Source organism: Mesoplodon bidens, assembly GCF_964165515.1.
Source record: "Mesoplodon bidens genome assembly, chromosome: 3".
Classification (NCBI taxonomy): domain Eukaryota; kingdom Metazoa; phylum Chordata; class Mammalia; order Artiodactyla; family Ziphiidae; genus Mesoplodon; species Mesoplodon bidens.
The window spans coordinates 107,594,926-107,606,831 of NC_138178.1; the positions used below are offsets into that span (position 1 = coordinate 107,594,926).

Consider the following 11,906-nt stretch of genomic DNA (forward strand, 5'->3'; position numbering starts at 1 on the left):
CCATCCCACCCCTCCAGGCAGTCACAAAGCACCGAGCTGATCTCCCTGTGCTCTGTGGCTGCTTCCCACTATCTATCTACCTTACGTTTGGTAGTGTATATATGTCCATGCCTCTCTTTCGCTTTGTCACAGCTTACCCTTCCCCCTCCCCATATCCTCAAGTCCATTCTCAAGTAGGTCTGTGTCTTTATTCCCGTTTTGCCCCTAGGTCCTTCATGACTTTTTTTTTTTTTTAAATTCCGTATATATGTGTTAGCATACGGTATTTGTCTTTCTCTTTCTGACTTACTTCACTCTGTATGACAGACTCTAGGTCTATCCACCTCATTACAAATAGCTCAGTTTCGTTTCTTTTAATGGCTGAGTAATATTCCATTGTATATATGTGCCACATCTTCTTTATCCATTCATCCGATGATGGACACTTAGGTTGTTTCCAGCTCCGGGCTATTGTGAATAGAGCTGCAATGAACATTTTGGTACATGTCTCTTTTGGAATTATGGTTTTCTCAGGGTATATGCCTAGTAGTGGGATTGCTGGGTCATATGGTAGTTCTATTTTTAGTTTTTTAAGGAACCTCCATACTGTTCTCCATAGTGGCTGTACCAATTCACATTCCCACCAGCAGTGCAAGAGTGTTCCCTTTTTTCCACACCCTCTCCAGCATTTATTGTTTCTAGATTTCTTGATGATGGCCATTCTGACTGGTGTGAGATGATATCTCATTGTAGTTTTGATTTGCATTTCTCTAATGATTAATGATGTTGAGCATTCTTTCATGTGTTTGTTGGCAGTCTGTATATCTTCTTTGGAGAAATGCCTATTTAAGTCTTCTGCCCATTTTTGGATAGGGTTGTTTGTTTTTTTGCTATTGAGCTGCATGAGCTGTTTATAAATTTTGGAGATTAATCCTTTGTCAGTTGCTTCATTTGCAAATATTTTCTCCCATTCTGAGGGTTGTCTTTTGGTCTTCTTTATGGTTTCCTTTGCTGTGCAAAAGCTTTGAAGTTTCATTAGGTCCCATTTGTTTATCTTTGTTTTTATTTCCATTTCTCTAGGAGGTGGGTCCAAAAGGATCTTGCTGTGATTTATGTCATAGAGTGTTCTACCTATGTTTTCCTCTAAGAGTTTGATAGTTTCTGGCCTTACATTTAAGTCTTTAATCCATTTTAAGCTTATTTTTGTGTATGGTGTTAGGGAATGATCTAATCTCAAACTTTTACATGTCCCTGTCCAGTTTTCCCAGCACCACTTATTGAAGAGGCTGTCCTTTCTCCACTGTACATTCCTGCCTCCTTTATCAAAGATAAGTTGGCCATATGTGCGTGGGTTTATCTCTGGGCTTTCTATCCTGATCCACTGATCTATCTTTCTGTTTTTATGCCAGTACCACACTGTCTTGATTACTGTAGCTTTGTAGTATAGTCTGAAGTCAGGGAGCCTGATTCCTCCAGCTCCGTTTTTCGTTCTCAAGATTGCTTTGGCTATTCGGGGTCTTTTGTTTTTCCAAACAAATTTTGAAATTTTTTGTTCTAGTTCTGTGAAAAATGCCAGTGGTAGTTTGATAGGGATTGCATTGAATCTGTAGATTGCTTTGGGTAGTAGAGTCATTTTCACAATATTGATTCTTCCAATCCAGGAGCATGGTATATCTCTCCATCTATTTGTATCATCTTTAATTTCTTTCATCAGTGTCTTATAATTTTCTGCATACAGGTCTTTTGTCTCCTTAGGTAGGTTTATTCCTAGATATTTTATTCTTTTTGTTGCAATGGTAAATGGGAGTGTTTTCTTGATTTCATTTTCAGATTTTTCATCATTAGTGTACAGGAATGCCAGAGATTTCTGTACATTAATTTTGTATCCTGCTACTTTACCAAATTCATTGATAAGTTCTAGTAGTTTTTCGGTAGCATCTTTAGGATTCTCTATGTATAGTATCATGTCATCTGCAAACAGTGGCAGCTTTACTTCTTCTTTTCCAATTTGGATTCCTTTTATTTCCTTTTCTTCTCTGATTGCTGTGGCTAAAACTTCCAAAACTATGTTGAATAAGAGTGGTGAGAGTGGGCAACCTTGTCTTGTTCCTGATCTTAGTGGAAATGGTTTCAGTTTTTCACCATTGAGGACAATGTTGGCTGTGGGTTTGTCATATATGGCCTTTATGATGTTGAGGAAAGTTCCCTCTATGCCTACTTTCTGCAGGGTTTTTATCATAAATGGGTGTTGAATTTTGTCGAAAGCTTTCTCTGCATCTATTGAGATGATCACATGGTTTTTCTCCTTCAACTTGTTAATATGGTGTATCACATTGATTGATTTGCGTATATTGAAGAATCCTTGCATTCCTGGAATAAACCCCACTTGATCATGGTGTATGATCCTTTTAATGTGCTGTTGGATTCTGTTTGCTAGTATTTTGTTGAGGATTTTTGCATCTATGTTCATCAGTGATATTGGCCTGTAGTTTTCTTTCTTTGTGACATCCTTGCCTGGTTTTGGTATCAAGGTGATGGTGGCCTCGTAGAATGAGTTTGGGAGTGTTCCTTCCTCTGATATTGTTTGGAAGAGTTTGAGAAGGATGGGTGTTAGCTCTTCTCTAAATGTTTGATAGAATTCGCCTGTGAAGCCATCTGGTCCTGGGCTTTTGTTTGATGGAAGATTTTTAATCACAGTTTCAATTTCAGTACTTGTGATTGGTCTATTCATATTTTCTATTTCTTCCTGATTCAGTCTTGGCAGGTTGTGCATTTCTAAGAATTTGTCCATCTCTTCCAGGTTATCCATTTTATGGGCATAGAGTTGCTTGTAGTAATCTCTCAAGATCTTTTGTATTTCTGCAGTGTCAGTTGTTACTTCTCCTTTTTCATTTCTAATTCTATTGATTTGAGTCTTCTCCCTTCTTTTCTTGATGAGTCTGGCTAATGGTTTATCAATTTTGTTTATCTTCTCAAAGAACCAGCTTTTAGTTTTATTGATCTTTGCTATCGTTTCCTTCATTTCTTTTTCATTTATTTCTGATCTGATTTTTATGATTTCTTTCCTTCTGCTAAATTTGGGGTGTTTTTGTTCTTCTTTCTCTAATTGCTTTAGGTGCAAGGTTAGGTTGTTTATTCGAGATGTTTCCTGTTTCTTAAGGTGGGATTGTATTGCTATAAACTTCCCTCTTAGAACTGCTTTTGCTGCATCCCATAGGTTTTGGGTCGTCGTGTCTCCATTGTCATTTGTTTCTAGGTATTTTTTAATTTCCTCTTTGATTTCTTCAGTGATCACTTCGTTATTAAGTAGTGTATTGTTTAGCCTCCATGTGTTTGTATTTTTTATAGATCTTTTCCTGTAATTGATATCTAGTCTCATAGCATTGTGGTCAGAAAAGACACTTGATACAATTTCAATTTTCTTAAATTTACCAAGGCTTGATTTGTGACCCAAGATATGATCTATCCTGGAGAATGTTCCATGAGCACTTGAGAAAAATGTGTATTCTGTTGTTTTTGGATGGAATGTCCTATAAATATCAATTAAGTCCATCCTGTTTAATGTATCATTTAAAGCTTGTGTTTCCTTATTTATTTTCATTTTGGAAGATCTGTTCATTGGTGAAAGTTGGGTGTTAAAGTCCCCGACTATGATTGTGTTACTGTCGATTTCCCCTTTTATGGCTGTTAGTATTTGCCTTATGTATTGAGGTGCTCCTATGTTTGGTGCATAAATATTTACAATTGTTATATCTTCTTCTTGGATCGATCCCTTGATCATTATGTAGTGTCCTTCTTTGTCTCTTCTAGTAGTCTTTATTTTAAAGTCTATTTTGTCTGATATGAGAATTGCTACTCCAGCTTTCTTTTGGTTTCCATTTGCATGGAATATCTTTTTCCATCCCCTTACTTTCAGTCTGTATGTGTCTCTAGGTCTGAAGTGGGTTTCTTGTAGACAGCATATATATGGGTCTTGTTTTTGTATCCATTCAGCCAATCTGTGTCTTTTGGTGGGAGCATTTAGTCCATTTACATTTAAGGTAATTATCGATATGTATGTTCCTATTCCCATTTTCTTAATTGTTTTGGGTTCGTTATTGTAGGTCTTTTCCTTCTGTTGTGTTTCTTGCCTAGAGAAGTTCCTTTAGCATTTGTTGTAAAGCTGGTTTGGTGGTGCTGAACTCTCTCAGCTTTTGCTTGTCTGTAAAACGTTTTAATTTCTCCATCAAATCTGAATGAGATCCTTGCTGGGTAGAGTAATCTTGGTTGCAGGTTTTTCTCCTTCATCACTTTAATTATGTCCTGCCACTTCCTTCTGGCTTGTAGAGTTTCTGCTGAGAGATCAGCTGTTATCCTGATGGGGATTCCCTTGTGTGTTATTTGTTGTTTTTGCCTTGCTGCTTTTAATATGATTTCTTTGTGTTTAATTTTTGACAGTTTGATTAATATGTGTCTTGGCGTATTTCTCCTTGGATTTATTCTGTATGGGACTCTCTGTGCTTCCTGGACTTGATTAACTATTTCCTTTCCCATATTAGGGAAGTTTTCAACTATAATCTCTTCAAATATTTTCTCAGTCACTTTCTTTTTGTCTTCTTCTTCTGGAACCCCTATAATTCGAATGTTGGTGCGTTTAATGTTGTCCCAGAGGTCTCTGAGACTGTCCTCTGTTCTTTTCATTCTTTTTTCTTTATTTTGCTCTGCAGCAGTTATTTCCACTATTTTATCTTCCACCTCACTTATCCGTTCTTCTGCCTCAGTTATTCTGCTATTGATCCCATCTAGAGTATTTTTTATTTCATGTATTGTGTTTTTAATCGATGCTTGATTCATCTTTAGTTCTTCTAGGTCCTTGTTAACTGTTTCTTGCATTTTGTGTATTCTATTTCCAAGATTTTGGATCTGGGAAATAGAATCTTGGATCCTCTTTACCATCATTATTCTGAATTCTTTTTCAGGTAGACTGCCTATTACGTCTTCATTTGTTAGGTCTGGTGGGTTTTTATCTTGTTCCTTCTCCTGCTGTGTGTTTTTCTGTCTTCTCATTTTGCTTATGTTACTGTGTTTGGGGTCTCCTTTTTGCAGGCTGCAGGTTCGTAGTTCCCGTTGTTTTTGGTGTCTGTCCCCAGTGGCTAAGGTTGGTTTAGTGGGTTGTGTAGGCTTCCTGGTGGAAGGTACTAGTGCCTGTGTTCTGGTGAATGAGGCTGGATCTTGTCTTTCTGGTGGGCAGGTCCACGTCTGGTGGTGTGTTTTGGGGTGTCTGCGGACTTTTTATGATTTTAGGCCACCTGTCTGCTAATGGGTGGCGTTGTGTTTCTGTCTTGCTAGTTGTTTGGCATAGGGTGTCCAGCACTGTAGCTTGCTGGTCGTTGAGTGAAGCTGGGTGCTGGTGTTGAGATGGAGATCTCTGGAAGATATTCGCCGTTTGATATTATGTGGAGCTGGGAGGTCTCTTGTGGACCAGTGTCCTGAAGTTGGCTCTCCCACCTCAGAGGCACAGCACTGACTCCTGGCTCCTCAATTTGGGATGATTTGTTGTCTATTCATGTATTCCACAGATGCAGGGTACATCAAGTTGATTGTGGAGCTTTAATCCGCTGCTTCTGAGGCTGCTGGGAGAGGTTTCCCTTTCTCTTCTTTGTTCTCACAGCTCCTGGGTCTCAGCTTTGGATTTGGCCCCGCCTCTGCGTGTAGGTCGCCGGAGGGCGTCTGTTCTTCGCTCAGACAGGACAGGGTTAAAGGAGCAGCCTCTTCGGGGACTCTGGCTCACTCAGGCCGGGCGGGAGGGAGGGGCACGGAGTGCGGGGCGAGCCTGCAGCGGCAGAGTTCGGCGTGACGTTGCACCAGCCCGAGGCGCGCCGTGCGTTCTCCCAGGGAAGCCGCCCCTGGATCCCGGGACCCCGGCAGTGGCGGGCTGCACAGGCTCCCGGAAGGGCGGTGTGGACAGTGACCTGCGCTCGCACACAGGCTTCTTGGTGGCGGCAGCAGCAGCCCCAGCGTCCCACGCCCGTCACTGGGCTCCGCGCTTTCAGTCGTGACTCGCGCCCGTCTGTGGAGCCCCTTTAAGCAGCGCTCTTAATCCCCTCTCCTCGCGCACCAGGAAACCAAGAGGGAAGAAAAAGTCTCTTGCCTCTTCGGCAGCTCCAGAGTTTTCCCGGACTCCCTGCCGGCTAGCTGTGGCACATTAGCCCCCTTCAGGCTGAGTTCTCGCCGCCAGCCCCAGTCCTTTCCCTGCGCTCTGACCGAAGCCCGAGCCTCAGCTTCCAGCGCCGCCCGCCCTGGCGGGCGAGCAGACAAGCCTCTCGGGCTGGTGAGTACCGCTCGGCACCGATCCTCTGTGCGGGAATCTCTCCGCTTTGCCCTACCCAGGTATGTGGGGAGTTTCTTGCCTTTTGGGAGGTCTGGGGTCTTCTGCCAGCATTCAGTAGGTGTTCTGTAGGAGTTGTTCCACGTGTAGCTGTATTTCTGGTGTATCCGTGGGGAGGAAGGTGATCTCCGCGTCTTACTCTTCCGCCATCTTACCCGGAAGTCCCTGATGTTTTTACTCTTAAATCAAACTTACATTCTTGAAATAAACTTCATGATGTAATAATACCCTTTTTACACATTGCTGGTTTTCATTTGCTTGTGTTTTGTGAAGGTTTTTTTTTTTTTTGCATCTATACCTGTGAAGGTGTTGAAGTTTTATTTTCTTGTAATGTCTTTGATTTTGGTAGCAGGGTCATAATTTCCTTATAGAATTCACTGAGTTTTTTCTTTCTCCTCAGTTATCTGATAAAGTTTGTAGAGGAGTAATTCTTTCTTAAATATTTGATGAAATTGATTAGTACAGACAACTTGGCCTTGTCTTTTCTTTGTGGGAAAGTTTTTAACCAAAATTCATTCTCTTTACTAGATAAAGGAATACTCAGATTTTCAATTTCTTTCTGAACCACTTTGGTAATAAGCCTTTTAAGGAATTATTCAATTTCATTTGAGGTTTCAAATTTATTGACATAGATTTTGCATAATTTGTATTATCTTTTTAATACCTGTAAGATGTGTAAAATCCTATCTTACTTTTCCAATATTGCTGTCTTTGTCTTCTCTCTTTCTCTTCTCTCTTTCTTTTTTTTTTTGGATAACTCTAACAAGACATTTGCCAGTGCTATTGGCCTTTTCAAGGTTTCATTGTTTTTGTCCATTCTTTGTCTATTTTCTCTTATATTTATTTCCTCTTATATCTTCAATATTTTCTACCTTTTGCTTACTATGTGTTTGATTTGCTCTTTCTTTTTAGTTTATTCATGTGAAAACTTAGATCATTGATCTGAGACCCTTTTTTTCTAATCTAAGCATTTAAAATTAAGATGACATTTTTCCTATATACACTGCTTTAGCATCATCTTACACATTTTGAGATACTGTGTTTTCACCTTCATTCAGTACAAAATATTTTCTAATTTTCTTTTGCAATTTCTTCTTTGAACCATGAGTTATTTAGACTTGTGTTTTAAAATATCCAGATAGTAGGGGATTTTCTATATATTTTTCTGTTATTGAGTTCTATTTTGATTTCAGTTTGGTCAGAAAATATGCTCTTATGTTTTCAATCTTTTTAAATTTATTGAGACTTGTTTATGGTCTATCTTTATGAATGTTTCATATGTCCTTGGAACTAATGTGTATTCTGGTGATGTAAAGTGGAATATTCTATAATGTCAATTGGATTAAGTTGTAGACTGTGTTCTTCAGGCCCTCTATATGGCTTCTTATCTTCTGTCAAGAGTGTTATGGTCTCCAACTGAAAAGCAGATATTTATTTCTCCTTTTAGTTCTGTTATATTTTGCTTCAAGTATTTTGAAGATTTGTTACTGGGTACATGTACTCTTAGAACTTTTACATTGTCTTAATGAGTTGACCCTTTAATCCTTATGAGTTATCCCTTTTTATCCCTCATAATTTCCCTTTATTTGAAGTCTACTTTGCCTGATATTTACAGAATGCTTCCAACTTTCTTATGATTAATATTTTCAAGATCTATCTCTTTTCCAGATTTTACTTTTAAACTATCTATTTCTTTGTATTAAAAATGGCCTTCTCATAGAGAGCAAATAGGTCTTGCTTTTTTATCCAGTGCGTCAATCTTTCCCTTTAATTGGGGCATACAGATCATTTACATTTAATGTAAACATCAAATTTGTTAGATTCATATCTATGATCTATGTGTTTAAAAATTTTTCCCTTCTGTTTTACTATTTTTTCCTGTCCTATTTTGCATGAATTGAGGAATTCTTATTTTGCATTAATTGAGTAATTTTTGCATTAATTTTGCATTAATTGAGTAATTTTTTGTTTTCCCATTTGAACTCATTGATTGGTTTATTTACTATATCTCTTTTCAAAATTTTTTTAGGAGTTGCTCTACATTTTACAATATATGCATTTTAACTTACAACAGTCTACTTTCAAACAATATTATACCACTTTACATATAAGAACAGTTTTCTTTTATAATTTAAGCAAGTGAATTGACATTCTCATAAGAAAGGTTTAATATAAGGTGACATTCAGGTTTTGTGTGACAGGTCCAGAATATTGGATTTGAAATCCATATCTCAACCTATTGCTGCTTGCCTATTTTTCATAGAAAGCACATTACTGCCATCCTGAAGATATATGCTTTTGGTCTCAAGGGTACTGGGATAAGAAAACAAGGATGTAATGACATAGACTTTTCAAGGAACATAAGACAATTAGATGATAAGGTTAAGAACATGGAGGGTGCATTTTTTTATATCCATGCTTCTACAGAGCACAGCACAGGGTCAGATCAGGTTCATTTATAGTTCTGAAAATCTATTTGGTTGTAAGATGAATATCTGACTTAAAGGATGGTTAGCATAACACCATTACATTGTCCAGAGTGACTACGCTACATCTTTTGGGGCAGGGTCATCAGACTTATTATAATTTCATGTATCTGAACATATTTTTGTGAGGAGGGAGGTTAAACTTCTTGGGTAAAGGGTTTTAAAATCTTTTCATATAAGGCTATCTTATATACTCCTTTGAATTTAGATTATTTATTCTTCTATGATGCCAGAAGGCACCATGAGCCTGAGTGATTTTTGGAAGGCGTAAAAAGTCAGAGTGGTCTCTGTCTCTTTTTCTGCTTTTTCCTGAGGCCCTTGGAAAGCCATGAGTATTAGGAAAAATTTTGGAAGTAGGAGAAATCTCAAAGGCAAGAAGATGAATTAGAATATTGTAAAGAAAATTTCTTGTACTGTATGTCTATGTTTTTTCTTCTCCAAGATATTACTTTTTTTTCTAAAATTAGATGCTATTTTTTTTTCACAGTGATTCTTTTATTACACTCTATATGTTGCTTGAAATCATTTGACATTGTAGCTTGCTTCACATTATGAATAGCTTTCATTTCTAAATACCCTCAAACTTGAAGTCTAGCTTGGTAGTTCTCAAACTTGGCTGGAGTGTGGCCTGAGTATCTGGGTTTTTAAATTTTGGTTATTCCAATGAGTAGCCAAGGTCGAGGATCCTGACCACTAATATCAGTTGCGTCTGTGGAGTCAAAGGTAATGAAATATATTGAGCCCTTTGAAAGCAAGAGCAGAAAGTAAAACCTGATACAAACTGAAGGTTTGTAAAACATTTTATTTCTTTTTTGGTTGTAGCTGTCTCCTTCATAACCTACCACTGCTAGGACTGTTTAATAAGACACAATTCTCTGCACTCAGCTTATGAGGTGTCTCATTTGGTTATGTGGATGGAGAGTTGATACTGTTTTAAAGTTTATTCTTTTCTTTGATGGATACTGTGGACCATGGGGAGCTGGAAGTGTTGTAAGGAAATCACTGTGTGAAATTTCATCAGATCCTTGATATTCAGACTTAGGTTTCAATAACTGATTTTTTTCCTTGTGTCTAAGAACTTAACATACATTGTGTTTCCAGTAGTTCCAACCTAATTTTGTCTAATTTCCAGGGTCAGTTGAAAGGTTGTTGTTTCCCTTCTGCCCTCCTACCAAGACACCTAGAAGCGCCAGAGCCTGGCTGGTCAGCCTCAGATTCTAGTAGGTATAGCAGGCTGTGAAGAGCGACTGGGTAGAAGCAGCACCAGAAGAGCCCGTGTGAACATACTGTCCTTTGGCTGCCTGGCAGTTAGCCAGGAACAGCTGCAGGAACAGTACGGTAGAGAGCTGTGACAGTGGCCATTGCCACCTGCTCTGGAGTATACTTCTTGGTGGAGGCATGTCCAGCAGTCACCATGTTGGGCTTCAACAGGGTGCCCTCCAAGTAAACATGATGGTCATTCAGGGCCTTGTAGACAGCAGCCAGGACCTTCTCAGTAACATACTGGCAGTGTTCCATGTCATGGTCTCCATCAGCAATTACCTCTGGTTCAACAATGGGTACTAGCCCATTCTGCTGACAGATGCTGGCATAGCGGGCCAGGGTGTTGGCATTTTCCTGGATAGCAAGGTGGGACGGACACTGGTTGCCAATCTTCAGCACAGCACGCCACTTCCCAAAGTTAGCACCATCTTTCTTATACTGAGCACAGCGTTCAGAAAGGCCATCAAGCCCTTGAATGGTAGTTTCCTTGTTTGTTCCTGCAAGGGGAGCACCTCCTTGGTCTAACTTGATTCCCACCACGATCCCTTTTTCCTTGAGGATGTCTCTGAACAGCTTTCCCTGGCTGTCCTTCTGGTAGAGGGTCTCATGGAAAAGGATCACGCCCCCGATGCTCTGGCTGATGGAATCGTCCACGGTGAAGAGCATTTCGCGGAACTGCCGGCGGTTCTCTTCAGTGTTCTCCACCTTGATCCTCTGCAGGCGGCTCCCCATGGTGCCTACAGACTCATCTGCAGCCAGGATCCCCTTCCCACTGGCAACAATGCGCTGGGCAATTTCTGAGAGCTCCTTCTTCTGTTCTGAAGTGAGGGCTGGAAATTGGTAGGCCATGGTGACAGGTTTCTTACAGGGTCTTTTCTAGGCACTTCAGGAAGAAAACTTCATTTAATCCCCACTTCATCCATCACCAGGGTAGGTACTCTTTTGGAGAGGAGGGAATTGATCCTATCTCTGGCTCGACACCTTCGTATCTCCAAACAAATCCACTTGCTCGGCTATCGACAGGGCCGTCTCCTCTGCTAGTGGCGCGCGCTCCGAAACTCTGAGGTAGATGCTATTTTTGATACAGCTTTGTGAAACCTGCCTTGTTCTAATTTTGATTAGTTTTCATTAAATTTAATGTTAAACTTTTTACTTTTTTGAGAAAGCAAGTGAAAAACAACCACATTTCCAAGACTTGTTTTTGTTAACTTTCACAAATTGTGAATTAAGATATTATTTCCAAGAGTTGTGATCATCAGTTATTTCTACTGTTAGAAGAAGAAAGGTGACATATATTTATTACATATCTAAATAATTATTTTTATATTCAGTTCTCCGTTACAGAAGTAAAACTATCTGTTTTCATCTTTCTTTAAAGATTATACGTCCTTATCAATTTATTTTTAATTCAATACATGTGCTTTAATAAATGCCATTATTTTTGTTTTAAAATGGAATTATCATAAGGAGAAGTTCTTTTTAACATTTTAAGAAATAAATTTAACTCCTAGAAGTATTTCTTTTCAGGGCCTCATTGATGGCTGTATTCAATACCATTTCTTCAGAGTATTTGTTCACTCCAGAGGAATTCTTTTGAGGAAGTAGATCAAGTCACATAGAAATTTTCTTCCTTCTCTGACTGTAAGCTGCCAGTGACCCTTCAGAACTCTTGGTCTCAGTGAATCATCACTTGAGAGATAGGTAAACTTTCTTCTGGAACTTCATTAAGGCACATTAATTTCATTTGAAGTTTTTATCAGAAATTTGAATCTACTATATTCTTTGATTTTCATATATTACAATTTAGTAAA

At 39.0% G+C, this 11,906-nt stretch overlaps 1 protein-coding gene across 1 annotated transcript; it reads right to left on the bottom strand.

Annotated features, from left to right (window-relative positions):
• Positions 1-10,045: 10,045 nt before the first annotated feature.
• On the bottom strand, positions 10,046-10,971 carry LOC308613577 (fructose-bisphosphate aldolase B-like). Its single transcript, XM_081227273.1, has one exon. The coding sequence runs from the start codon at positions 10,942-10,944 to the stop codon at positions 10,141-10,143; it is 804 nt and encodes a 267-aa protein (XP_081083399.1). The 5' UTR covers positions 10,945-10,971; the 3' UTR covers positions 10,046-10,140.
• Positions 10,972-11,906: the final 935 nt, after the last annotated feature.

Coding starts and splice junctions, on each gene's coding strand:
- LOC308613577 (XM_081227273.1), bottom strand. CDS start 10,944: ATGGCCTACCAATTTCCAGCCCTCACTTCAGAACAGAAGAAGGAGCTC.